Below are 27,691 nucleotides of genomic sequence, written 5' to 3' on the forward strand. Positions count from 1 at the left end.
AAAGACAATATCTCTGGTTTTCTTCTAGTATTCTTCTAGTCTTCTTCTTTTTCTTCTTCTAACTTCTTGTTTATCATTTTGCAGATTTGATTTAATTCACGGAAGCTTGCATGGATGGAGTGCTTCTTTTCCATTTGTGTTTTTATTTTGTATCAATGTGAAACTTTTGTGAATTGATGGAGAACGGTGTTGGATGAACAATGTGAAACTTTTGTAATATGTAACGATGGAACTATGTGTTGGCTATGTATGTATATATGATGGAACTTGTGTGTTGACTATGATTGTTATATGGATGCTTGTTGTATATATATGTGTTGGATATCTCATAGATGAAATAGTGACCTGAGATTAAAAAAAATTAAAAAAAATTGTTACTAATGGCGCACTACCATGTGGTGCGCCATTAGTATAGCAGACACTAGTGGCGCACCTGGGCAAAACTAATGGCGCATTGCCTAGTGCGCCATTAGTATATCAGATACTAATGGCGCACCAGTGATGCGCCATTAGTAGGCAAAACTGGTGCGCCATTAGTAGCCCTTTTCCTAGTAGTGTGGGATGTAGTGGCGTATATGATGCATGATACTGCTACTTTGACTGGCAAGCCGTGTGGTGATCAGCTGAAAGCACCTCACGTATGATGTGGCCCATAGCCCAGATCAAGGACTGATGTAAAAGCTAACATTTCGATGAACAGGCATGTTAATTGTTAAGGAGTAGACTCAACTTAAACCAAGTATGAATTACTCATATCTGCTACTAGCGCCATGTCTGTCGGACAGTTGCAGTGCTTTAGAAAATGAAGCTTTCTCGGATGTCCAAATTTTAGATAACTAGCTAGGGCTCGGTGCGCTCAAACAGCCGCACTATACTGCTGGAGTATGCCAGTTGTCATTGTTACTTGTTAGTGCTACATCATGAGAGATTAAGAGGACTAGTTTGACATCATATTATGTCAGAGGCAAGAACGTCAAGAAAAAGAACGAGGACCCAGGTCACGGGAGGCGTCAGGTCTAGAAACCCTTCTCCCGGATGCCTATTCGCATGCCTAATGTGAAGATGCAGTGTCGTTGCACATAAAATCGCAGTACATAACAGTACATAACAACATAAAAATCGCATGTTCTCTCGGACGACTCTAAATAGAAATCGCAGTACATAACAACATAGTACACATCTCGCTGTCGATTGCATTTATAACCGTCTAGTCGTCGACCTACCCGTACTATTACTTTTAGGTCATGATGAATTCCAAAAGAAGGAAACAGACAGAGAAGAGCAACTCATGAAGACGGAGACAGAGATGGTACCATTTGTGCTGGATTCTTGTGGTACCATTTGACTCACGTTTTTTTCAGTGTTTATTTGACCCGCATTTGCCTAATTTTATATTTTGTTAAAAATTAAGCACAACAAAATATAGTTCAACAGCAACAAAATTGAGCCTGAAATATGAATGTTCGCGAATGTGCCAGGATCACGCAATAGATGTGCAGTTGGCTGCCACACGGTAGAAGTAGTAAGCCGGGCCGTGTGACGATATGTTAACACTACATAAAGATCTTTCGTTCAGGCATCTATACAAGCGGTTCTTGGGCAGTCACCTTGAAACCAAAATTGGAATATGAATTGACGAACCTCCATCTTGAGAATAAATTCAGAAGCGGCAGGACAATAGCTATCCCTACCCCCCCAAGAGAGACAGCAGCGCACCCCCATTCAGTGTCGAGCAACTGTTCTCGTCACCACATTCTGAACTTCTTGCTTAAGGAAAACCGCTGGAACACTCATGTGCTCTGCTCTCGTCAACTCGATGTGCGTGCCGGCACAGGCTGCTCATGTTGAACTTCTTGCTGCAGCTCCTTACTTTCTCTACGGTCAGAAGGGAGACACCGCACAGGAGGTGGACAGCGTGCAGCGAGGCTCGTTGGCACTACCGCAGTCTGATCGGCGGTGCTTGGGATAACCTCTATGGTGGTGGTTTCATCACTCTTGACGTATAATGTGCTGCTTAGTCACTTTCATTAGATCGGTATTTTGGTTATATTGGTTAGAGCAAGCACTTCTACATGGTGTCGGAGCCAAGAGGTCTTGAGTTCAAGACCTGGCTGGCGCAATTATATTGCAGCCCACTTTCGGTCCACGTTTAGGTCTGAGTGAGTCACACGTGAGAGGAATGTTGACGTATAATGTGCTGCGTAGTCTCTTCCATTAGATCGGTTTTTTGGTTGCATTGGCTAGAGCATGCACTTCTACAATCACGATCATACTAACACGCCAAGACCGGTGAGCTCTTGCTGGTGTAGTCATGGACTCATAATCACGAATAAGGTCACGAGGACGTGAGCAGCACCTCCAAGTGGAGGCCCCCATGATGGCGTTACTCGCCATATGCCTTGGTAAGTGGCGTCTCATTGTGCTATTCCTGCCGGTGGGGAGTAGCGAGTCGCCGGCTCGGAGAAGGTAGAGATGGCGTGGAGGACAGCAGGGTCCTTGAGTGGAGCTTGTCATGTCGGCGCTTGCTACGTGTGTTCATCGCCTGATCTTCAGGCCGTAGGGAAGGAGGGATTAGTGAGAAAGGAATGGAGCGGCCTTAGCGACATGACCTCCCGGCCTAGACTCTGTCCTGATCTCTTGGCGCTAGTTTCGCCGCCGCCATGAAGCCAAGATGCGATCTACCACCGTGACGTCTGAGGGGTTCTCGGAGCACGCTCGTCCACAGGCGCTGATGTGGGATGCAGTGCCAGCGACTTTGGAAGGATCTCTTACCCACGACCGTGAGTGTCGGCAGGCCTACACGGCCGACCTCGTCCACACATCTTGGATGGACAGGAGTACTACCCCAATGACAACGATCCCTCTGGGTCATTGGAAGAAGAGCCTTCGCACCTGGGACCCGTCTTTATCGAAAAGGTGCAAGAGCAGGAAAAAAGGTTGGACAAGAACCCTACAATAACATGAAGGCGTGGTGTGTTTGGAGTTATAGTCGCTTCCGACTTGTTTTCACCTAAAAAGGGTCGGTCGTACGTTAAAATCAGTCTTCCCTAAGAAAATCATTCCTAAAAAATCGTCTAAGCAGGACGAAATTAAAAATATCACCTTACTGTTGGAATTGATCTCATGGTAAACAAACCAAGAGAAAAATAAGGGAGACAAAGTCTCCACCCTCTCACGATTGTGCCTTGATCGGGAGCACATATAACAACCGTTGGTTCTGGTCCCATGTACCCAGCACAAACATATATAAGGAAAAGGGGGGGTTTTGTCACAGATAACATAACAGAACCACAATCAAGGCCTCCTAACTGCCGATCCTAAACGTGTGATGAGGTACGTGAAGACCATCGACCACCACCGGCCGCCGTGAAGGCAGTGCTGGCAGTTTCCTCCTGCCATCGGCAAGGCTCCTGGAGCAGCTGCTGCATCTCCACAAGTGATTGCTGCCATCTACGTCACCCAGGTGGTGTTGCCCTTCTTCCCCCAGGATCTCTTCACTGTCGGAGACCCCAAGGTGCCGCCATGGGCTATCTCCTGCTGATCCCTGCCAATCACGGTTAGTCACTACTATTCCGCATAAGAGGTGTTCTAATCACAAGATTAAGATCATGGGTTAATTTAATCTAAAGGAATTATGTCTAACATTGGTATCTAGAGCAAGGTAAATCTCGGTTAGAACCCTAACTTGGCTTCTGCTTAATGTAATTACTATCATGACGTCCAACTGTTTTTGGGTTATTGCAAATTGGGTGAAATTAAGATCTAATGTTGTTTCTGTTAAGCACCTAATGAGGCGTGTTTACATGTTGATGCCGCAATCCTAATGATCACCCTTTTTAGCACTAATCGCTTTCGGTTAATGTTTAAAGCCTCAAGATTATATATTTTCGGCTAACCATGTTTAAGCCCATTGTTTTCTGTTAAGACGTTTAATCAAGTTTAGTGATCATTTTATCTGTTAGTTGCAATTAGCTCTACTTGCGGCTCAAATCTCAGGATGTAAATGAGGAGGTGATTGGGCAAACTAATGAAATCCCCAAAATTCCCAATCAACCGAAACCCAAACCCTAGAAAAATTCCCCAAACCAGAACGCGAAAGCTGAAATTGAGCGAAGAAATGGATTGGCCTTCACCTAATGACGTCGTGCCGGTGCTCTCCTTCGGGATCCCGACACCGGCGACGCCGCTGTCTCACGGGACGACGCGGGGAAAGAATTGGCCGGCCACGCCGCCCTTATGGACGCAAACGCCGCGTGGCCCCTGTGCCGCACACGTCGTCGTCGACTCCCAAAGATCAGGCGTCGGCGATCGCCTCCCCAACTCGCCGTCGAGTGCCTCGTGCGCGTCGCCGGCACGGACTGCCTCCCAGCGCACCATGAGATCGACACGGCTAGCATCGTTCGGTGGAGGAGCGCGCGGCCTTGAGCCTGCAGGCACGCTGCTCCGACGAACGGGGCTACCGCACTGCCATGGCCGGCGTGCCTTGGGTCGCCGCCGGGATCGCCTCTCCTGTGGAGCCGTGGAAATCGGGGGGAGAAGGGGAAATGAGGCTAGGGTTTGACCCAGTGCCGATTTTGTTCGAGCTCGAGCTAATCTGGCCAGTCGATTCCACCGGACGGTCGCGATCGACGCGGAGCTCAGGGCGTCTGCTGGCGCTTAACAGGCCAAATGAATAAGTGGGCTACGACCCAACTTGTTTTTTTAACGTTCGGTGCATTTTCTCTGCTAGCCCCAACTTTTAACGAGCAGTACAGTCCGAAATTGAAGTTAAGTGCCTTTTTTCAGTGCTTTTCTAAATTATGATTATCCTCAAAATGTTTTTTGCACTGTTATAAACTGAAAATAGCCAGAAAAGTTTTCTTGTAAATCTAGCTTTAGTTTTCTGAGTGGAACCTACAAGAATATTTTCTTGGAATTTTTCATGTGCCCAAGGTCATGTAAAATAATGTTAATAATGATAAAGTTTTCTTAATAAAAACGTGGGTAATTATGCCAGATTATGTTCTTTAAAAAATGGTGCATTTGATGTATGTTACTTTTTTGGCAACAATGTATTAATTGCCTGAAGATATGTTAAGATCATATATAAATTTTATGGTAGGAAATTTTATCCAGAGATATTTATGTCTGGTCAAGTTAATGTCATTTTATGGCAATTCTTAATGGTGGTCATAAAATGCTATTTATTTTGAAGATATTTTATTTATAGGTTTTTTTGTGAAATTCATATTGAGGCAAGCCTTATGGCATTTCTTAATGATGTGATCCGTACTAATGGCTGAGGCCACCTCACGAAAAATCTTAATGGTCGCATTGGGTGGTTTTCCGCGCCACACTATGCACCTGATAATGCTGAGCTAGTGTGCTCGTTGAACAATACCAATGTCTTATGTTGTTACCTTTTTTTTAAGATATGCATTATTGAAATAAGCATAATGACCCGAAATGATGTTGATAAAATTTGCTAAAGCACATGTCATTTACTTGACATTTTCATTTACCAAATATTACTATTTGGTGAATCCTCATGGTACTTGATATACAAATTTTATCAACTATACATGTTATAACATATTCGTCGTGTTCACTGTGAATGCCAACTTTAACTTTTATTCAGTGACAATGACATTCATTTTTGTTAATTCGAGTGTCAGTTTCATTGTGTGTCATTGAGAATTTTAATGATCATTTTGGCACTAAGGTTTAATGTTATTTTCAATGTCAATCAAGTGTCAAAATTGAAAACAAGATGTTTATAACATGTTGTGAATCCTTGTGTCCCATGACACATTGGAGTGGACTATATTGTTGCCTTGTGTTGATGAATGTTACTAATATTGCTAATGTCATTGTTGGTCACTATGTGACCTTATGTTTTTTCTAGTCAAAATGGAACCAAAGAGATGTTTTATTAGATATTTAATAAGCAAATGTTATTATGGCATATGATGATATTCTGACCAACGTCGATTATTTTTCATGTGTCATATATAAATAAGTAAGGTTCTTTTCTGTTTTCTGCCCAACAGTGATACAGATTGAAATAATAATTAAGCATGTCTTCAATTCATCTCATTGCATGATTAATTTATGCTTACGTTTTATTATGATGTTCATAAAGTTGCCTCCTCTTTTCAAGTACTAAACTTTACTAATGATGCCAAATTTTGTTTTTGGCATAGGCAAGCTTTATGTAAATAACTTTCCCAAGTGGAGAGTAGAGATCCTTGTCTCGTGTAAGAAAACTCCCAATGTTTCTGCCACTAATGTTGAAGGTTGATGTTAACGTACGCATTGGGAGTGGCCTCATAAGTTGCATGTGTCATCATGCACATTACCAATGCAAAGGAGGTTGAAGTCAAAACTATTGGATTTATTCCACTAGCATTTAGAGATGGATTAATTATTCATCTTATTGATGATGTTTGTTCATGCTCCTAGTTATTGGAGAAACTTAACTTTGTCTCTCGAATAGATGACATGATTTTGTATGTTATTAAGTCAACTCCAATTATGTAATGTTAGTCCCACCCTAGGGTGAGACAAGCTATGTTTTTCGCCTGAATGGATTATTTGTAAAGATTATGTGTTACATTACAAATAAAGATGTAAGAGTAGTGTAAATAATGAGACCTCATCGAAATTATGGTTTTAGACCACATTTCGAGGGGGGGAATGGAAGCCCCATTTAATATGAGATATATCACGTTCACTTCTCCTACTTAGATCCAAATATGCATGCTAATTCTCTAATTAAAGATGGAACCATCGAGAAGTCTTAGTTGGAGAATGTATGAAAAGCACATAGTAATGTCGGTTCTCTAATTAAGATGCAACAAGTCTTATTTAGAAAAATGAATAAAATTACTCCTTTTATTATGTGTACTTAATCCCTTATGAGCATTATGTTGATTATATATATGACCAACGTCATTTATAATCATATATCACACTTCACTCAAGTGGCAAGTTTTGTCAATATCATGTGGCTTGTGGTTATATTTCTGACTATCGTCATTTATAATCATTTGTCACAATTCATTAAGTTCTTTTCCATCTTCAGCCCAACGGTGTTGTGGTTTAGAACTGAAATGATTATTATCAAGATATTGGATATATTTTCCATTTTTCAAATAATGTGATCATCCGGAAACTGGAGCGTATGAACATGAATCTTAAGGATAACTCCATTAGATCCTTGTTCATATGCATCAGGTAAGTTGAGAAGAAATGCATATTGCAACACTTAATGTTGAGACTTAACAATTTCCGTGTGATTCATAATGTGTGTGAATGATCATCTTAGAGGCTTGTGGTAATGAGCTCTAATGATATATGGAACTCAATAGAGTTTCCTCACTGAGTTGTTTTGACGCTTGTGTTATTATTACAATATGCTCTTGCGTTGACTAGGTTAAGAATGTATGTATGACTTAACCGTAAGATTTCGTCAAATAGATGAAGTTAACACAAGGTATGTTGCCCCAAGAAATTCAATTATGAAATAATAAGAGCGCCGGGACACTCATACCATAAAACTAGGGGGAGTAAGTATACTATCTTGAGAAGATGGAATATTTTTGGTAGGCCAAGAATTTTCTATCTTCTATTTATGACATAAAGGATCTTGGTCATGCCCTATACTTTCTTTGTATTGAGTTTCGCCAAGATATAGGTCCAAAAGGGGTATAAGTTTTATTATGACGACATACGTTGATAGAGTACAAAAGAAAATATTATGTAGTAGTACTCTTATCGCACCTGCTACTAAAGTCAAGGGCAATAAAGGTGGACATTTTAGTGTCCAAGGAACCATTATGAACTGATCAGATAATGTCGGTTCCTTATGCTTCAGCTGTCAGAAGCAATATGTGTATTCAAGTATGAACATGCCCTTTATTTGTGATCGCGATAATTGGCAAATATACAAGTAAGTCTAGAAGTGGACCACTGGAAAGGCCGCGAAATGTCTTACAGATATGCAAGACAAAAAGTTTACATGCTCACTAATACGAAGTCTAATAACTTCGATATCCTTGGATATTCAGACATTGATTATGCGAGATGTGTGGATCTTAAAGTTTCCACGCTATGTTACATCCTCACTCTCGCACATGGAGCTATATTGTGGAAAAGCTCTATAATGACACTGATGGCATTAGAAATAATGCACTTACTTATGTGGCATGTTAAGAGGCTATTGGGCAGGTTGTATGCCAAAAGGTTTTATTCCTGAAATTATGGTGGCAGACAGCATTTTGTAACCACCTACTGCAATATGAACACGCAGTTCTCTATTTAAGTAACAACAAGTCAATTGGTATTGCCATAACCATTGATATTATGTTTCCGTTGTGAAAGATAGAGTCCAGGATCAAACCTATGATGTTTGATCTATAAAGTCTTTGCGGTTCCGCTTACTAAGGCTTACCATTTACCCTTTTATGTTAATGTTGCCGGCATGGGTTAGGAAAGCCTTTTGATCCTGAAAATTAGGACCATCTTATAAACCAACTCCCATAAAGTATTATGTTTTCCATTTCAAGATAGAATGGTGTACTATAGGTACCGAGGTTCAATGGCATTTTATTGGTCATAGTAACACTTTACCTTGGTGCGTTGCTTCTATTGAGAGTGGGCTTATGATGTTTGTTAACCTTACAATCAAGGGGGAAAATGTTGGAATTGATCTCACGGTAAACAAACCAAGAGAAAAATAAGGGAGACAAAGTCTCCACCCTCTCACGATTGTGCCTTGATCGGGAGCACATATAACAACTGTTGGTTCTGGTCCCATGTACCCAGCACAAACATATATAAGGAAAAGGGGGGGTTTTGTCACAGATAACATAACAGAACCACAATCAAGGCCTCCTAACTGCCGATCCTAAACGTGTGATGAGGTACGTGAAGACCATCGACCACCACCGGCCGCCGTGAAGGCAGTGCTGGCAGTTTCCTCCTGCCATCGGCAAGGCTCCTGGAGCAGCTGCTGCATCTCCACAAGTGACTGCTGCCATCTACGTCACCCAGGTGGTGTTGCCCTTCTTCCCCCGGCATCTCTTCACTGTCGGAGACCCCAAGGTGCCGCCATGGGCTATCTCCTGCTGATCCCTGCCAATCACGGTTAGTCACTACTATTCCGCATAAGAGGTGTTCTAATCACGAGATTAAGATCATGGGTTAATTTAATCTAAAGGAATTATGTCTAACACTTACTTCATTAGTATGTAAATAGATAATTATATATAAATATATATTGATTTCATACATCTAAACTGGTCGGTGATCTGATGAGGTATTGCGCTGAATGGCAAACTACCTCCGCACATCTACGTCTGGATGGTGTGCCGCCTATTTATGCAAGGACCACGTCACATGAGTGTCACGCAGCGACAGGAAAATCAAAGCGTAGTTATCAGCACACTAAACACCGCCACTGTTTAGCGCGGCCCGGCAGGTCTTCTGTAATTAAGGCGTGATTCAAGGAATCAGGGCACTCGGCACTCTCGCCGGAACGTCAACCACGTGGAGACTAAGCCCCCACCGACAGCATCGGATCTCCGGCCTAAACGCCGGCCAAGACTTCTCCCTTGCGGTCAAGACCTTCGTGGGTCAGAAGGCTGCCTTCTTCTCCGCGGGCGAAGAACCTCCGCCCTGCTGACTTCGTGCCGCTGGGTGCTGGCGCCCACGCACGATGCTTCCATTCTTTCGATAATATATAAAGAACGGGAGATCCAGACGAAACTGTACAGTACGCCGTACACATTGCGCATTTTAAGCACGGTTTTGCTTCACGGAATTGGCATTATTGGGCATTGACCCTGAGCTGCCAGAGTGCGAGCTGATATGACTCACGTGTTCTGATTGGCGGCCGGTAGTTTGGTTGTTGAAGCATTATGGGGACTGGAATTGAGGTGGATAGTACGATATTCTTCTGTGTTAGCGTATCAGCGTTTGCTAGCGTCATACTCCTAACTGAATCTGATCCAACGAACATGTGCAGACGGTATGCACGTAAGCATGCATGTGGCCTTGGGGTTGCCTCAACTACCAAGAATTCGGATTTCGAAAAGTGTGAATGATGAGATCTCATGGATCATCAGAGTAACGATTCTTCTTCCTAATCATGTGCTTACCGGTTGGTGCCCTGCATTCCCATCCACAAATGTAAAAGAGAGATTTGATATGCATATGCAGGATTCAGAACAATCAATCGGTTTCCCTGCATATCTTGTTCTCTGGACTGCACTTCCCATACTGGCTACTGCATTAAACACAATGTTTCAAATAGTGGGATATGCCATTTAGCGGCGGCTCGGCAAAAATCTATGAAAAGCTATAGCGGAGCTAAGACTCATTTAGTGTTTTTTTTAAATCATGAAAAAATTACAAAATAAGTATACAATCAGATATCATACTCTTTCGTTTTTATTTCCTCTGCATATTAGAGTTGACTGAAGTCAAACTTCGTAAAATTTGACCAAGTTTATAGGAAAGAATATAAATATATACGATAACAAATCGATATGATGCGAAAGTACGTTTAATAATGAATCTAATGGTATTGATTTGTTATTGTACATGTTAATATTTTTGTCTATAAACTTTATCAAAGTTTATAAAGCTTGACTTTGATCAAAACTAATATGCGGAGTAAATAAAAACGAAGAGAGTATATGATATATTGCATATACTTGACATCAAAACTAATAGACATGTTTACACATCAAAACCCGAGCAGGCACCAATCAGGTGTCCTAATTCAATACGAGAAAACTATCTTCCAGCCGTTTGGATTTCTGCAACAAGTACGAACGCATCCGTGCAACGTCCGATCCGCATCTAGCGCTCGATAAGCTCACGGCGGTTTAGATCTTGGAATTCTTTTTTTTTCTCTCTCCCCACACGATTTAGATCCCGCTAATCCCACACAATCCTTTCTTTTTGCTCGACACTCTCGTCAAGTTTAGCGGCAATTTAGATCCCGCAAATCTCGTTTTATTGTCTCCCTATTTTTGTGCACCTTATGTTTAAAAGGTAACCCTGCTCGATGCTGCTTCAAAACCGCAAGAAAAATAAAAGTGTGTTTCACAAGATTTGAACTACGGTCTTCAGTCAAGAGCATTTACGACACCCATTTAGCGTTTTTCTTAAATTGTGAAAAAATTACAAAATAAGTATACAATCAGAAATCATATATGATATATTGCATATACTTGACATAAAGACTAATAGACATGTTCACACATCAAAACCCGAGCAGGCACCAATCAGGTGTCCTAATTCAATACGAGAAAGCTATCTTCCTGCCGTCTGGATTTCTGCAATAGGTACGAACGCAGCCGTGTAACGTCCGATCCGCATCTAGCGCTCGATATGCTTGCGGCGGTTTAGATCTTGGAATTTTTTCTCTCTCGACCCGCACGATTTAGATTCCGCACAATCCTTTTTTTTTGCTCGACCTGCACGTCAAGTTTAGTGGCGTTTCACAGGATTTGAACTAAGGTCTCCGGAGAGGAGCATTCACCACACTATCCAACTCGTACCACATAATGTTTTGTCTAATTAATAGGAGTCATTCTATTTGACCTTGTTAAGTACTCAGCCAAGGTTACCATGTAACAACAAAAAAACTTGTTGCATTCTTCCTAGCTTTCTGTGTGAATAACAGGGTAACACTGCAGATCTAATAAGTTACGAACAAACACCATGATAACTTTTGACCTGAGGGAATATGTTGTTTAAAGCATGCCCCGATAATTTTTATGTAAATAGCATGATAATGTGCGCACCTTAGACCTGATAATTTATGTACAAACACAAGTTAACTTTGACCCGAGGAAAAAGTGGTTAAAAACATACCCCAGTAACTTCTGCGTAAATCAAATGGTCTTTTTGACCCAGAAAAATATATTGAAAACATACCCCGGTAAATTCTATGTAAATTGCATGATAATATACGAACCGCAGACATGATAACTTATGCTCAAACACCACGGTAATTTTGACACAGGGATATTTTTTCATTAAGAATATATACCCCGGTGACTACTTTGTAAATATCATGATAATTCACTCACGGCGGAGCTGATAACTCATGTACAAATATAATGATAACACTTGACCCCGGGAAAAAATTGTTGAAAACCATACCATTGGTAACTTATATGAAATAGCATGATAATATACGCATCATAGACTTGATAACCAATGTACAAACACCGCGGTAAATTTTGACCGAGGGAAAAAATTGTTGAAAAACATACCTTTGATATTTTATGTGTAAATAACTAAATAACATGGTAATATACACACCTTGAACCTGATAACCTATGTACAAACACTATGGTAACTTATTGACTCGAGGGAAAAAGGATGATGGAGAACATAGCCCCGGTAACTTAATTACCACATGTCTGGAAACTTTTTACCTGAAAAGAAGTCATCGAAACATATCAACATGAGATCTAATTATGAAGGTCTCGCTGTGAAAAGGATTTTGGATTGGATAGACCGTTTGAACTATAAAACATTTTAAAATTTTAAATTAAGAAAATGTAGAATGGCATTAGCCTTTTTTTCCACTAGTGCATGCATACACGTGGGGAGAAGGTTGACCGAATCATTTTTATGCTCTGGTAACTTCTAGGCAAACAACATGATAATATACGCATCGCATGCATGATAACTTACTCCGGCCAGACATGGTAACTTTTTACCCGGAAATAGAAGTCGTCGGAATATATCAACACGGGATCTAGTTTTGAAGATCTCATCACAACGAATTTTTGATGTGAAAACAGTTTTTCAATCTGACTGGCGGTTTGAGCTACGAATCATTTTGAATTTTCAGTTTTGAAAAGAATCAGGGGTGACATCATCATTTTTGTTTATTCTGCATGCATACGATTACTAGCTGCTAATTAAACTAACTGCAGTCCCCACAAGAAAAGGAAATACTAAGATATGAAGCTAGCGCATGCTTGGAAGTTATAGAAAGGGAAGGCGTGGATTCGTTGGACCTGTTGCTATCTGCCGGTCAGTCGGCATAACTGTCCAATTCAATAACCAAGCTTTGTTTAATGCATCATATATATTATAAACAAGAACACAAACTAATGCAGAAGGATGGTTTTGTATAGCGGTTTAGCGGGCTAAATGACTTCAAATTTAAGGCTATAGCAGGAAATAGCGGGCTAATAGCGTCATTTTCAGTTTAGCGTTCAAAGTGCATAGCTTTAGCAGGAGAGTTCTAAAAGGCTATAGTAGAGCTATAGATGGCTATTTAAAATATTGATTAAACGTCAAATACATGCATGGGTTCATCGATAAAGCTGTGTTCAACTATAGCACGATTATCATATACGCTCTATGTCTCCCATTGTTAATATAAAGATGTGAGTTACATAGGTCGGTCACATGGTACAGGGATCAAATTATTCAGCCCGGATTATACAACTGAGGGAGTACCGCAAAGTCGCAAGCACAGCAAGCTGAAGTCGTCCTCCTGGCTGGCAGGAGCACGAATTATCGATGTTTGGGCCGTTCCTGTCGTGCATGACAGGTAAAGTGTGGTGGTAAGTTCTTTGCACGATGATGGTCCATGAGCCATCGAAAGATAGCCATGATGTGCAATGTGCTTAAGAGAAAGGAGTGGCCGATTTCTTAATCCCCTTGTTATCGTAACGACCGATGACAACTACCTGGTGTGATTTTCTTCATCTTTTCAGATCATGCATGTCATTGGAGGTATCATGTGACGGCCCCCATAATACAAGGGCTGTCCTCCGTCAGTTTTGCGTTAAGTAGAGGAAACCTTGCAATCATCCTAGCCAAATCTGTCACTCAAATCGTGTGTGAGATGTGTCGTACTGCTATTATGTTTTCCCTTTATGTTATGTTACTGCTTTTGGAAAGTGAAAGGAGCTATATATTTTTCCTTCTTAGGACCCAATGTCACTGCTTTTCGGATACTAGCAAAAGGGTATATTTGGGTTGCAACGAGAGACAACATTAGTGTGTCCATCTCCATCAATGCGGCACAACATCATTTGAACAGTGCCACTAGACAACGGCATATAGTCGCATGGCAGGGTCTAGAAAAAAAATGCATACCACCGCGCAGGCTTTGCCCAGCGCCGCTGGCCTTCGTCGGCGGCAAGGGGTAGGAGCTGATGATGGAGTCGAAGGTGCTGTAGATTGGGTCGCCGCCCGTGTCACCTAGGTTAGGTGACGCCGGGGGCGGTAGATCCTCATGTCCTTGATATTTTATACTCGATCACGTTGTTTTTTAATAAGTTTGTTTAGAATTTCAATCTTTTCTGTGTTGAAAAAACTTACTATAACAGTATCGAAGGTGACCCGTTATCTTTGTTTTTATTCCTCTTTGTTGTCGATGCTTTGTCTGCTTTGGTTAACAAGTATATTGCAGAGGATGATTTCGAGATGTCGAGTTTATCACACCTCTGGTTATAGATGACTCGTTGTTGTTTGTTTGGGCTTCTGGACAACGAGTTGCTATACAAGCTGTTTTTAACCCCTTTCCGCGATGGCATTCTAAACCGCTGCCTTGCCTGTGCGTGCGACAGGGTCCTTCCCACATGACCCAGAAACCGCCAAGGATAGGGAGTAGTAATGCATATGTTTTGCAGAACTAAGCGTATGCGATGCCGGCATCTATCCCAAACACAATTCTGATATTTCGAATATCCCAAACACCCCATCCTTGCTACTCGTTTGTGCTCGCATTACCATCGAAGACGCTATTCCGTGGTGCAACGTTTACAATGCATGCCCCATCACAAACAATTCATGATTGTAGAGCATGTATGATAAGGAGACAATTACACACATTTACTTTTACTCAACTGTATGCGATTCGATCTAAGAGTGCATATAGTTGTTCCTATAAACCTGTGTGCGAAGCTTGAATATATCTCACATGATTCATCTGTCGTACCCGTGTCGGATGAAGGCCTATCGCACACGTTCTACCATGAGCAAACGTTTATGATACACACGACATCATAAACAGTCTATAATTGCCAAGCATGTGTGATAAGGTGACTTTCGCAAACATTTAATTAGAAAAAAAATTGTGTGTGCAATAAAGATTCATTGCACACGTAGTGGATCTAAGAAATGTGTCTGATCTTGACATTTATCATAGACGTTTTGCTTTCGCAAACCGTGTGCAATGTACTGGCTTGCAAAGTATAATTAATCTCAAGTTTTGTCCCTAATTTAATCATTAATTTAAAATTTGAGAATTTAAAAATAGGCAATCACTTATTTCATATCGAGCCATATTTATTACAAATATAGGTTCAAGGACGCATATATTCGATGCATATTTACATATACCAAAGAACTACAGAAGCCCCAAGTAAAGAATGATGAACCATAGTTGTTACGTATATGAAAACTAGAACATGAAACAATACAAATATTAGGAATTTGCTTTTTGTTTTTACAAAACCATATGCAGATCATATCACAGAAATTGGATATCGAAACACCTTACAAACCATCAATTTTAATTAAGCAATCATTGTTAATTTTGAATCATAAGTACAAATTGGAGATATGGTTTCACTCGCATGTTAAAGACTGCAATGCCTTTGGTCCACTATTTGCATATAATTAGGCTCCCCACTGGATGCATATGATTTCCACTGAAGTTCAATAATTCTTCTCTAGATATAATCGCTAAATTTATCCGTTTTCTAGATGATATTTATATTAACATATAGGCAGAATAATCAAGAAATAATAGGTGTGGGGAGAATAAATGGTTCAGACCGACAAATCTGCCAAATCATGTGTTTTTTCTGTTAACTCTAGAAGTGGGCCTAATGGTCTATGGAAATATCATAATTAATATATTAAATATTTGAAATATATACATAACAATAAAATAAATCTAGCCATGCAAATGCACTGGAAACCTGCTAGTTAGAAGTAAAACAGAAGACTAAATGTCCACCTCAGGTATGAATGCCATACATGTTATAGATGTAGATTAAGTTGGTCAAAAATAATAATTCTCAAGAATTGGGATTAAAATTGTTAATTGCTAATTCTTTGGTTGATCACGAAGGATATTGATTCGATTGCATGTTGTTGCAACTCGATGCAAGAACTACTACGGCCAAAATGACCAACAAATAATGAGGTTAAGATATGTGATGGAAACTTTGTAAAAGTTACAATACTTCCCATCAGTGTATTGCTTCTGTGTTTATTTTCATAATTCACTATGGAGTTTTGTATACTCTACGCTCTTGCATAATATTTAAATCATTGAAAAAGTGGTAGTTCATAAAAGAATCATTGTTGCTTGTTCTTATGGATAACTAAAGGGCCATAGTATTATTATAAATCAGCTGTATTTTATGAATACTGACACCTTCAGCCACCTTACACCTCACGATCCGTTGCTACTAATGTGGACATGACGTACCCGAAAATCTATGTGTTATAGAGTGTTGCTACACTAGAAAGAGCACCATTAACTTGATATTTTTAGCAAGAGACCACACTACTAATTGACTACTACGCAAGCAAACGGTGCAATCAAAAAGGGATCAACATCTCATGCAATTGATTATAGCATGGCATGAAGAGGCCGGGTGTGTATTGTGTTTGTGTCCTCTTGATGCTTTATTTTGAGCTAATAAAATCCACCCTTTGTCAAAAATCATATCCCCTAACTTCAAAAATATTGTAATCTTTCCTTATGTGGTCTACCCAGGCCACCGAACAACCATACTACACACTACATTGTTTGGACATGCTATCCGTATGATTGTAACGATTTATGAGAACAATCTCAAAAATTGGATCTCTCTTCTTGTGCCACTATTGTACAATTTAATAGGCACATTACGAGTATAAGGAATTGTCAAGCTTTATGTACCTTGTAATAGTGACACGCATGGATACGTGAAGTTAAGTGATACTAATACTATTTGATTATAGACGGTATATATCCCGTTATAAGTTCTTTGGTGACGAGCGATTTTGCTGGTAAGGAGAAACAAAGAGTTCCGAGAAGGAAAGAAGTGGAAAATAGTTTGTATTTGTCGATGTATGATGTCCCACTCTTAACAAGTATTTCTGAATTGAAAGAATAATTTGATCAATTTGTCTATATTTTATTAACCATGGCAACATACATGCATTTGGCTTGTCCCCGTAGCAACGCGCGGGTATTGTCCTAGTACTTTAATAAAGATGGCGTTGATGTACTTGATACTTTCGGAAGAAAAAATATAGGCCCTGTTTGGTTTCAAATAAGTCACCAACTTATAAGTCGAAAAGTGAAAAAGTGACTTATTTTACCAGACATACCCAACTTATAAGTCAACCCAACTTATAAGTCATAAGTTGCTCCATCCCAACTTAAAACTTATAAGTCACCTCCTTTTGCGTGGGTCCCATCACCTTTACATAAAAACAAGGTGAAAAGATGTGGTCAGGTTACTTATAAGTCAGATAACAACCAAACGGGCGTGACTTATAAGTCACTGGTTTTAAGTCACCTGACTTATAAGTGAGGTGACTTATTAGAACCAAACAGGGCCAGACTTATTTTGATACTCCAATGCTGAGTGTTATGGCCACTCTCTTTTTCTCAAAACCGAGGCAAAATAGTTATCCTCACCTCACTAATACAGGAGGATTAAAACAAAGTTCTATGGATGTCCAGTAGCAATATAGCTAGTCCCTGTACGGATAGTAAGTTTGACCTTACAACAAAGTGTGTTTATAATAGGTACACGAACAGTTCCAGATTAAACTTCACAACATGTGTGTTCTTCGCAAACCATCCCGTGGTTGGATGGTTATAGAGACAGTGGTATTCCCAACCATCAAGATTCAAGTCCTGATACTCACATTATTCCTCGATTTATTTCAGGAGTTGCTGGGATGCGCTTTCAACTGAAGGAGATGTTCCGGTCAATGACGAGGCGCCTACGGTAACTTCATAAATCTAAGATGATATATCAGCTCGGTCTCTCGAAGGTCTTCATAAGGATAGGGTGTGCGTGTGTGCATTTATAAGGGTGAGTGTATGCATGTGTGTACAAGCGCTTTGCGTCCGTATAGTGTTAAAAAAACATGTGTGTTCTCCTATTGTACAATTTATTTTTGTTACACGACGTTGGCTCACCTTTTTTCTTTACGGCTCGACTTTGGCTCATATTTGTAGGTAGTGCAGATTCGTAATAGTTCGGTAAGCTTTTTTCTTTCTACACCAACTCGTCACGTGCTCTCTAAAAAAACACTCATCCTGTTGTTCTTAATAATTCTCGCCAAGTACTCCGTTCGTCTCGATGTTTTTCTTTATTTCTTTTTACAAAAGAGTGTACTTTTATCTTCCAATGCACTTTAAAATAGGTTTAAAAAATTGCAATTTGAAGTAGAAAAAATGTTTTTCCCTCATAACACAGTAATCAAGATCAATAACATTGTACACATGGTCTTCTTAATTTCTACATGTATTTAGCGCATTAAGGAGCAGGGTAACTAAAGATGAGAGAGTGATGGCTTACCGTTTCAATGTATTTCCATTCCACTTCATAATTTATCCTTAAATTTCTATACGTACATTTATCATCAGATGGAGGAAGTACTATAAATACTGGCCTCGTGACCAGTCCTTCAACTCACCCAACGAACATTCGAGCTAAGCTTATCTAGCTCGTAGCATCTAAATTTTCGAGTTCCCATTCCTAGTGCTAGCAAGCTACAAGCAGCAGCAATGGGGAAAACTTGCTCCTTTGTGCTGCTTGGCGCACTGGTGGTGCTCTCACAAGTTGTGAGCCCCATTGCTTGCTCCGGCAAGCTCGCCAAGGCGGCCGGGCACCACAAGCCTGCTGCAGTCAAGGGCCACAAAGACCAGACCACCACTAACCCCTCTTCGTCCGCCGCATACGGCGGCGGCTGGTTGCCCGCCGGCGCCACGTATTACGGTAACCCCAACGGCGCCGGAAGCGACGGTTAGTGCTTTGCTTACTTTACTGTTGGTGTTGCACGCATGGGACCTGTATCGCACCCACATTCGTTGAGCTGAGAGATACTGATAAGGAAAGAAATTTGCAGGTGGCGCGTGTGGCTACCAGACCGCTGTTGGGTACCGGCCGTTCTCGTCGATGATCGCCGCAGGGAGCTCGCCTCTATTCATGGCGGGCATGGGCTGCGGCGCGTGCTATGATGTAAGCATAACTCACCAAGCTCCTTCCATTAATGGTGCAAAGTGGACAAGTGGTCGGCTCGGCTTGTCCTGACAAATTACAAAACGTGTTCATGTGGCGTACGCAGGTTAAATGCACGAGCAACTCAGCCTGCTCCGGGAAGCCTGTGACCGTCGTCATCACCGACCTGAGCCCCGGCAATCTCTACCCCGGCGAGCCGTGCCATTTCGACATGAGCGGCACCGCCCTGGGCGCCATGGCGAAGCCTGGCATGGCCGACAAGCTCCGCGCCGGCGGTGTCATCAGGATGCAGTACAAGAGGTACGCAGCAGTACGACATAGGATAGGATCCTCTTCAGTCTAATGTCTCCTGATCTTGGTGTTCCTGTTAATCATCCTAGGGTGCCATGCAAGTACCCTGGCGTCAACATTGCATTCAGGGTGGACCAGGGCTCCAACCCCTTCTACTTCAAGACCTTGATCGAGTTCGTGGGCGACGACGGTGACCTCAAGGCCGTGGCCCTCAAGGAGGCTGGCAGCGGCGCCTGGACGCCAATGGCGCAGGACTGGGGCGCACTGTGGCGCCTCAACAACGGCAGGCGGCTGCGCGCCCCATTCTGCCTCAAGCTCACATCCGACTCCGGCAGGGTCCTCGTCGTCAACAACGTCATTCCCGCCAACTGGAAGGCCGGGGCCACGTATCGCTCCCTGGTGAACTACCGCTAAGTTACAGCCATATTTATCTGCTCCGTGTGTGAATTTTGTACCTCGAAAAGAAAGAATGTGCGTCCGGGTGCTGCGAGAGGCGGTCTCGGATGAGGAGGAGCTTACGGAACTGTGATGTTCCCTCCCTGGTCTCTGCATTCCCCTAGTGATGTACGTATCATGTGTGTAGTCCGTCTGTCTGTATTTTTCTTAATAAGAGGAAAACGGCGAGAGAAATGACCTTTCACCATCACTTGCTTCCTCTTACTAAAATTTGCACTCTCAAGTTCAATACTCCGAATGGAAGTTCTTCCAATAAAACTTGAACCGGTGGCGTGTATGCACAACAATTCTTTGGACAATAAAATTTCCTCATCATGAAACGCGATAGATGCAAATTACCGTTACTCTGTACTAGCACCATTACCCACCTGGACACTGGGAACCACCGGTAGCTGCGCCTGCGCGATTGATTCTGCTGCCCTGTCATGCCGTGGAAGACACATGCAATTCTCCCGAAAACGTAGTCAAAGGAGCAGAGAGCCTTGAATGTTTCAAATACTGATTGCCCTACTCAATTATTAACATAAGCTGTTTGTTGAAAGTATTTTTAATGGAGCTTCAGTTCTACGTACACATGTATAGACACTACTCTATAAGTCTACGTACAAAATCTTCGGTTGTGTCTTTTCTATAATCAGGATTCGTTCTACTTGTACTACACTAGTACTCGGCTTCATGAACTAGATAGTGGCCAACCGGTTTGGCATGTGGCTCCCACAAATTAAGACGCTCCACTTGTAGAATTTAACATCCATACCCAATTTTCTACACCAGTGTGCATTATACTCATCGTGTGTACTATGATATTTAGTTGTGTTTGCTATTTCTATCATGTTTTTGTCCAAGATGGTATATTTTATTTTCCTGCGACAACATTTTATCCAAACTATTGCCAGAGAAAGATTCCTTCCTGAATTTGATCTCATTTTAAAAAACAAAACATATTGATTCAATTTATAAGGGAAAGTTGATCAAAAGCCTAAGCAAGACGGCTCTGTTTACAAGAAAAAACAAACAAAAAATTGCACATGCAACGAGGCCTTGTCGGCCACAAAACACTAGAACACAGTCATAAAGCACAGGCAGACGCTAGGATTCAGAGACACCACTCAACTTCCCGAGCTCGCATGTGAGCCACAACGCCACGTCACTCGGACACATTGTAGCCCTTGCTACATGAGACGATTGCCCGCAATCCACAAAAGTTACGCCAAACATCTAAGGCCGTTGTTGTCCCAACATACTAGCCAGACTGGCCCATCAGATCGTTTCTACCGGGCCGACGAACTCACTACCCTTGCCGCATTAGGTCACAACCCATGCAACACTGAGCGGCTAGCCTACAGCCTAGAGTTGTCGCCGCACCTCCATTCGAGATCGCTGCCTTGGTGCACACCCATTGTTCAGAGTCGTCGCTCCGGCATCACAAACCCATACCACAGAGCAGCCGACCCAAAGTGCCATGACCCACCAAACCAGAAAGGAACACTGAAAGAAGAGTAGATGGCGGCACGACAACGCCCAAAGGCAACACCAGTGGATAGTAGCGCATTTACCAAACCAAACACGACCACCCGCAGCAAAGAAAAGACAAGGATTCGTCGTGATGCCTTCAAGAAGGGAAACGACGCCCACAGACGCTGCCATCATAGAACTTTTCCTCAAAACCATATCCATCACAATAAAGATACTCAAGAGTACCGTAGGTCTCCAAGGCAACGCCGGAGAAGGCTAAAATTGATTAGATGCGAGACGCGCAACCGGGCGAAGAGGCACATAGCACCGCTAAGGTGGACGTCCACACCACGAGCTAGACCCAGTCGATGCACCAGACAGAGAGCATGGGAAGCCGACACCATCGTGACTAATGCATAGGACACAACGAAACCTTCGACAGGAGCATGGGCTCCTCTCGAGATCTCCCAAAGCTTCGTGTGCTTCTTGTCTCCCAAAAAATACGTGTTAAATCAGCGACTTATGTTAACCTCTGTAGATACTGATTTCCTGCGAAACCAAAAACAAGCAGAAAACAGGAACTGACATTGAGCACTAAACTAATAGGTTAGTCCAGAAAAATAGTATAAATTGCTATAAAATGTATATAAAAATGATAATATAATAGCATGAAAGAATCAAAAATTATAGATACGTTTGAGATGTATCAACAACTTGCATGATCATCCTTGTGTCCTCATCTAAATCCTCCATCTTCAAGGCGTGAGCATCTTCGTGTCCTCCGGGGCAGCTGCAATCCCTACCTTCTTTTTCTCGAGCATGGCCTTATTCTCTTTGAGCTTGAGTTTCTTCTGAGTCGCCACCATCAACATGATAACTATCTCGTCCATGCATGCCTACTTGACGTCTGAGCCTTGACGTATGCCCCCTCTTTCTTCACCAAGATGTCTCCAAACCTCCCTGTCATCTTGTCCGCCACACCTTCTTGCTTCACCCTCTCCTCCTCCGACTTCTTGTCCCCAAACCCTCTTCTAACCTTCTTGGGCGGTTCTTTTGTTGGGTTGGTTGGATCACCGGTTTCTTCCTCGGTGCCATGGGCGACGGTCTTAGCAATGTATAGCTTCCACTTGGGTTGTCCATTCAACTTCAACCAACAATGCATGACGGCGAAGGTTTTCTTCTCCAACTTTAAGAACACACTACATGCATGGGAAGGCTACAAAATAAAACATTGTCAACAATGCATATCCGGCAACAAAGGATCAACAAAACAATGCATATTCGGCTAGAAATGATCATCAAAACAATGCATATCCGGTTACAAATTGTTAATAAAACAATGCATATCTGGCTACAAATGGTCAACAAAACAATGCATATGAGGCAAAATTCCTGGTTCAGGAGGTTTAAACAAGACTTTCATCTTCTCAAATATAGATCATCTGTTGAACTTGAAGGCTACAATAACACCTTCCGGCAAAACAATGCATATCCGGCTACAATCTTGTGTGCTTTGTAAAACCATGTAAATCCTACACATTTACCATGTTTGCTTAATACAATGAGACTGTAGGAAACTCTCCTACAGTCATTTAAAGCTAAAAAAGAATGCATATCCGGTTACAGAAGATCAACAAAACAATGCATATCCGGCTACAAATGGTCCACACAACAATACATATCCAGCTACAAATGATTTACACAACAATGCATAAATGGTTGCAAATAATCTACACAATCTCGTAATGCGCGGTTGGGCGACGGTGGGAGGACCCACGGCCTAGGCCCCGACCTCCACCATGTCCCCCACCAGCACCCGCACCACCACGACCACCACCTACGCCTCCACCAGCCTTTTGATTCTTGAGTGTTGGCGCCTTTGCATCCTTCGCTTTGACGTGATGATTTTGCCGTCTCAACAAGTTGATCTTCCAGACGAGCATGAACCCCCGTCCTGCGTGTCCATGCATCGACGGCGGGAAGAAAGAGAGCGGGCGAAAAAGGGTGAGAATTGGATGAAGAGCGGTGGGATGAAAGAAAAGACTGGGGGCAGGGAGAGACTGCTCGAACTGACGGCTGTCACAGTGCCGGGCGGGGCCATGTTCACGCCGGCTGCTGCTGCTCGATCGATCGTCCATGCGCATGTGGTGAGATTCCCGCGTGCGTAGGATGCGAAGCTGAAAGGAGACGGAGCTCGCGCATGGTGGCCGTGCGTGCTGATTGGCACATCGTCTATTCAAAGCTTCCAATCTATCTATCCATCTCCATCGAGTTCCTGAGTTTTCGCACGTAAACTATGCACAACTATAATACTATTGCCACTTTGCCAGCGTCGCGATCCCATATAATACTATCGTGTTCTTCACGAGCGGCAGCATGTCGGAGCGATTTGCGCGTCGTATTCTGCACTGCACGAAAAAGAAATGGCAGACATCGCGGTCAGTGTACACGCATTGCACCAGTGATCCGTCCCGAAATTTCGAAGCTCCACATGCTTCAGAGTGTCCTGTTCACGCTTCAGAGTGTCGGCGAGTCGGAACGGGACGCATACGCGCACGGCCGCGCTCCTGTACTGGGACGTGGGCCGTCGCCGACGGTTGCAAAGCTAGCACTGTAGGGATGGTGAGTCAGCTTCGAGATGGGGCCGATCGTAACTGCCACTGCCTTTCGGTTTTCGTTCCTGGCCCTGCCATTGCGGTGCCCCATGTCCACTACGTAGATCGGGAACGCGCCTTGGCGCGAGGGTATCCATTCCAACAACATGGCAAAGCAGGAAAAGATCAAACAATTTGGACAACTAATTTCTGGTTCAAGAGAAAGAAATAACATTCACTATGCATGCATGGTATCTGTCAAAGCACTAACAATGCATTTGGTATTTCATGAGTATGAGATACATTAAAGGCTCTAATTGGGGGCAAGCCGTCGGTGTGAATATGAATGTGACCTCATGTTCTTTGTTTATGAATATGTAGTTTGTATTTTTTTCCGAGTATGTTAGTAATGTGACCTCATGTTCTTTTACAAATAGGTCCCTATACTTTATTAAAATCACAAACAATTAATAATAACATCTATTTTATCAAAGTTTTATAGTGTGACCCTCCTCACATATGTCGCTGCCGCCGTCACGAGGGGGGAGCGGGGAACGGCCACGTCGGGCCGACAAGGAGGGAATCCTATGGTGGGTTGGGCCCAGACCGTGTTTAGGGGTGTACCTATGGGCTGGCCTATCACAACCAAGTGAAAAGGTCCATCGGCCAAACCTCATCCGGCGAAAGTCAGAGGCCTAGATCCGTTGGTCAACTGTGCCGGGCTTAAACGGGACGGGAGACTTGGGGGATAGCCATGCTGCCAGGTCTTGCGTTGGGCCCTCTTACACGTCTAGAAGTGTGGTGGAAGGTGTAAGCACCGACAGCGGCTCCAGAGTGTGACCACCCTCACGGATGTCGTTGCCGCCGTCTCACGGAGGGAGGAAACGGCCACGTCGGGCAGACACAGAAGGAATCTTGCGGTGGGTTGGACCCGGACCATGTTGGGGGTGTACCTATGGGCTGGCCTATCACAACCAGGTGAAAAGGTCTATCGGTCAAACCCCATCCGGCGAAAGTCAAAGGCCTAGATCCCCCGGTCAACTGTGCCAGGGTTAGACGGGGCTGTGGACTTGGGGGGGTAGCTATGCCGCCAGGTCTTGTGCTGGGCCCTCTTACACGTCTAGAAGTGTGGTTGTAGGTGCAAGCATCTGACACAAGGCTCCGGAGTGTCACCCCCCTCACGGACGTCGTTGTCGCCGTCTCACGGAGGGGGTAACAGCTACGTCGGGTCGGCACGGAGGGAATCTTGAGGTGGGTTGGGCCTGGACCGTGTTCGGGGCTGTACCTATGGGCTGGCCTATCACAACGAGTTGAAAAGGTCCATCGGTCAAACCCCGTCCGGCGAAAGTCAAAGGCCCAGATCCGTCGGTCAACTGTGCCAGGGTTAGACGGGACGGGGGACTTGGGGGGGGGGGAGCCGCCGCCAAGTCTTGCGATGGGCCCTCTTACACGTCTGGAAGTGTGGTGGCACATGCAAACACCCGGCACGCAGCTCCGGAGTGTGACCCCCCTCACGGACGTCGCCGCCGCCGTCTCACGAAGGGGGAAATAGCCACGTCGGGCAGACATGGAGGAAATCTTGCGGTGTGTTGGGCCTGGACCGTGTTCGGGGGTGTACCTATGGGATGGCCTATCACAACCAGGTGAAAAGGTCCACTGGTCAAACCCCGTCCGGTCAAAGTCAACGGCCTAGATCCACCGGTCAACTATGCCAGGGTTAGATGGGACGGGGGACTTGGGGTAACCATGCTGCCAGGTCTTGCGCTGAGCCATCTTACACGTCTAGAAGTGTGGTGGCAGGTGTAAGCACCTGGCACACGGCTACGGAATGTGACCCCCCTCACGAACGTCACTGCTGCCGTCTCACGGAGTGGGGAAACAGACACGTCGGGCAGACACGAAGGGAATCTTGCGGTGGGTTGGGCCCGGACCGTGTTCGCGGGTTGATACGTCTCAAACGTATCTATAATTTTTTATTGTTCCATGCTGTTATATTACCATTCTTGGATGTTTTACAATCATTTTATAACAACTTTATATCATATTTTAGGACTAACCTATTGACATAGTGCCCGGTGCGAGTTGTTGTTTTTTGCTTGTGTTTTTTACTTTGCAGATATCAGTACCAAACGGAGTCCAAATGCAGCGAAACTTTTTGGAGAATTTTTATGGACCAGAAGGAACAAGTTGGGCCAAAGAAGTACCAGAGGGGAGCCCGGAGGGGGGCACAGCCCACCTAGGCGCGCCTAGGGGCGTGATACGTCTCCAACGTATATATAATTTTTGATTGTTCCATGCTATTATATTATCTGTTTTGGATGATAACGGGCTTTATTTTACACTTTTATATTATTTTTGGGACTAACCAATTAACTGGAGGCCCAGCCCAAATTGTTGTTTTTTTGCCTATTTCAGTGTTTCGCAGAAAAGGAATATCAAATGGAGTCCAAACGGAATGAAACCTTCGGGAGCGTGATTTTTGGAACAAACGTGATCCAAAGGACATGGAGTGGACGTCAAGCAATCAATGAGGAGGCCACGAGGCACCCTCGTGGGCCCCTCGTTGCTCCATCGACCTACTTCTTCCTCCTATATACATATTCATATACCCCGCAAACATCTAGGAGCACCACGAAACCCTATTTCCATCGCCGCAACCTTCTGTACCCAAGAGATCCCATCTTGGGGCCTTTTCCGGAGCTCCACCGGAGGGAGCATCGATCACGGAGGGCCTCTACATCAACTCCATGGCCCCTCCGATGATGTGTGAGTAGTTGACCTCAGACCTTCGGGTCCATAGCTAGTAGCCAGATGGCTTCTTCTCTCTCTTTGGATCTCAATACAAAGTTCTCCTCGATTCTCTTGGAGATCTATTCGATGTAATCTTCTTTTCGATGCGTTTGTCGAGATCCGATGAATTGTGGGTTTATGATCAAGTTTATCTATGAACAATATTTGAATCTTCTCCGAATTCTTTTATGTATGATTGGTTTATCTTTGCAAGTCTCTTCGAATTATCAGTTTGGTTTGGCCTACTAGATTGATCTTTCTTGCAATGGGAGAAGTGCTTAGCTTTGGGTTCATTCTTGCGGTGCTCGATCCCAATGTATTGTATTGTTGCCATCAAGGATAAAAATATGGGGTTTACATCATATTGCATGAGTTTATCCCTCTAGATCATGTCATCTTGCTTAAGGCATTACTCTGTTCTTATGAACTTAAATACTCTAGATGCATGCTGGATAGCGGTCGATGTGTGGAGTAATAGTAGTAGATGCATGCAGGAGTCGGTCTACTTGTCACGGACGTGATGCCTATATACATGATCATGCCTAGATATTCTCATAATTATTCGCTTTTCTATCAGTTGCTCGACAGTAATTTGTTCACCCACCGTAATACTTATGCTATCTTGAGAGAAGCCACTAGTGAAACCTATGGCCCCGGGGTCTATTTTCCATCATACAAGTTTCCTATCTATTTTATTTTGCAATCTTTACTTTCAATCTATATCATAAAAATACCAAAAATACTTATCTTATTATTATCATATCTATCAGATCTCACTCTTGCAAGTGGCCGTGAAGGGATTGACAACCCCTTTATTGCGTTGGTTGCGAGGTTCTTATTTTTTTGTGTAGGTACGAGGTGACTCGTGCGTGGTCACTTTAC

The 27,691-nt window shown here is 43.1% G+C and overlaps 1 protein-coding gene and 1 long non-coding RNA gene across 2 annotated transcripts; one reads left to right on the top strand and one right to left on the bottom strand.

Moving 5' to 3' along the window:
- Window positions 1-3,141: 3,141 nt before the first annotated feature.
- Window positions 3,142-5,563, bottom strand: LOC125546043. The gene is made up of 2 exons (XR_007300420.1): window positions 4,134-5,563; window positions 3,142-3,544 (listed from the first exon to the last, which is right to left on the bottom strand). It is a non-coding gene; the product is annotated as an uncharacterized LOC125546043 (long non-coding RNA).
- Window positions 5,564-18,679: 13,116 nt separating this feature from the next.
- On the top strand, window positions 18,680-20,160 carry LOC125549299 (expansin-B11-like). The gene is made up of 4 exons (XM_048712742.1): window positions 18,680-19,007; window positions 19,111-19,223; window positions 19,330-19,523; window positions 19,604-20,160. The coding sequence occupies exons 1-4, from the start codon at window positions 18,770-18,772 to the stop codon at window positions 19,926-19,928; spliced, it is 870 nt and encodes a 289-aa protein (XP_048568699.1). The 5' UTR covers window positions 18,680-18,769; the 3' UTR covers window positions 19,929-20,160.
- Window positions 20,161-27,691: the final 7,531 nt, after the last annotated feature.

The sequence above is a fragment of the Triticum urartu genome, chromosome 3, assembly GCF_003073215.2.
Source record: "Triticum urartu cultivar G1812 chromosome 3, Tu2.1, whole genome shotgun sequence".
NCBI classification, from domain to species: domain Eukaryota; kingdom Viridiplantae; phylum Streptophyta; class Magnoliopsida; order Poales; family Poaceae; genus Triticum; species Triticum urartu.

Bases quoted from the DNA above. Each gene is read 5' to 3' on its own strand.
- LOC125549299 (XM_048712742.1), top strand. From the start codon at position 18,770: ATGGGGAAAACTTGCTCCTTTGTGCTGCTTGGCGCACTGGTGGTGCTC. The intron at 19,224-19,329 runs GTAAGCATAACT...TGGCGTACGCAG, and splicing joins GCTGCGGCGCGTGCTATGAT to GTTAAATGCACGAGCAACTC. The intron at 19,524-19,603 runs GTACGCAGCAGT...TAATCATCCTAG, and splicing joins ATCAGGATGCAGTACAAGAG to GGTGCCATGCAAGTACCCTG.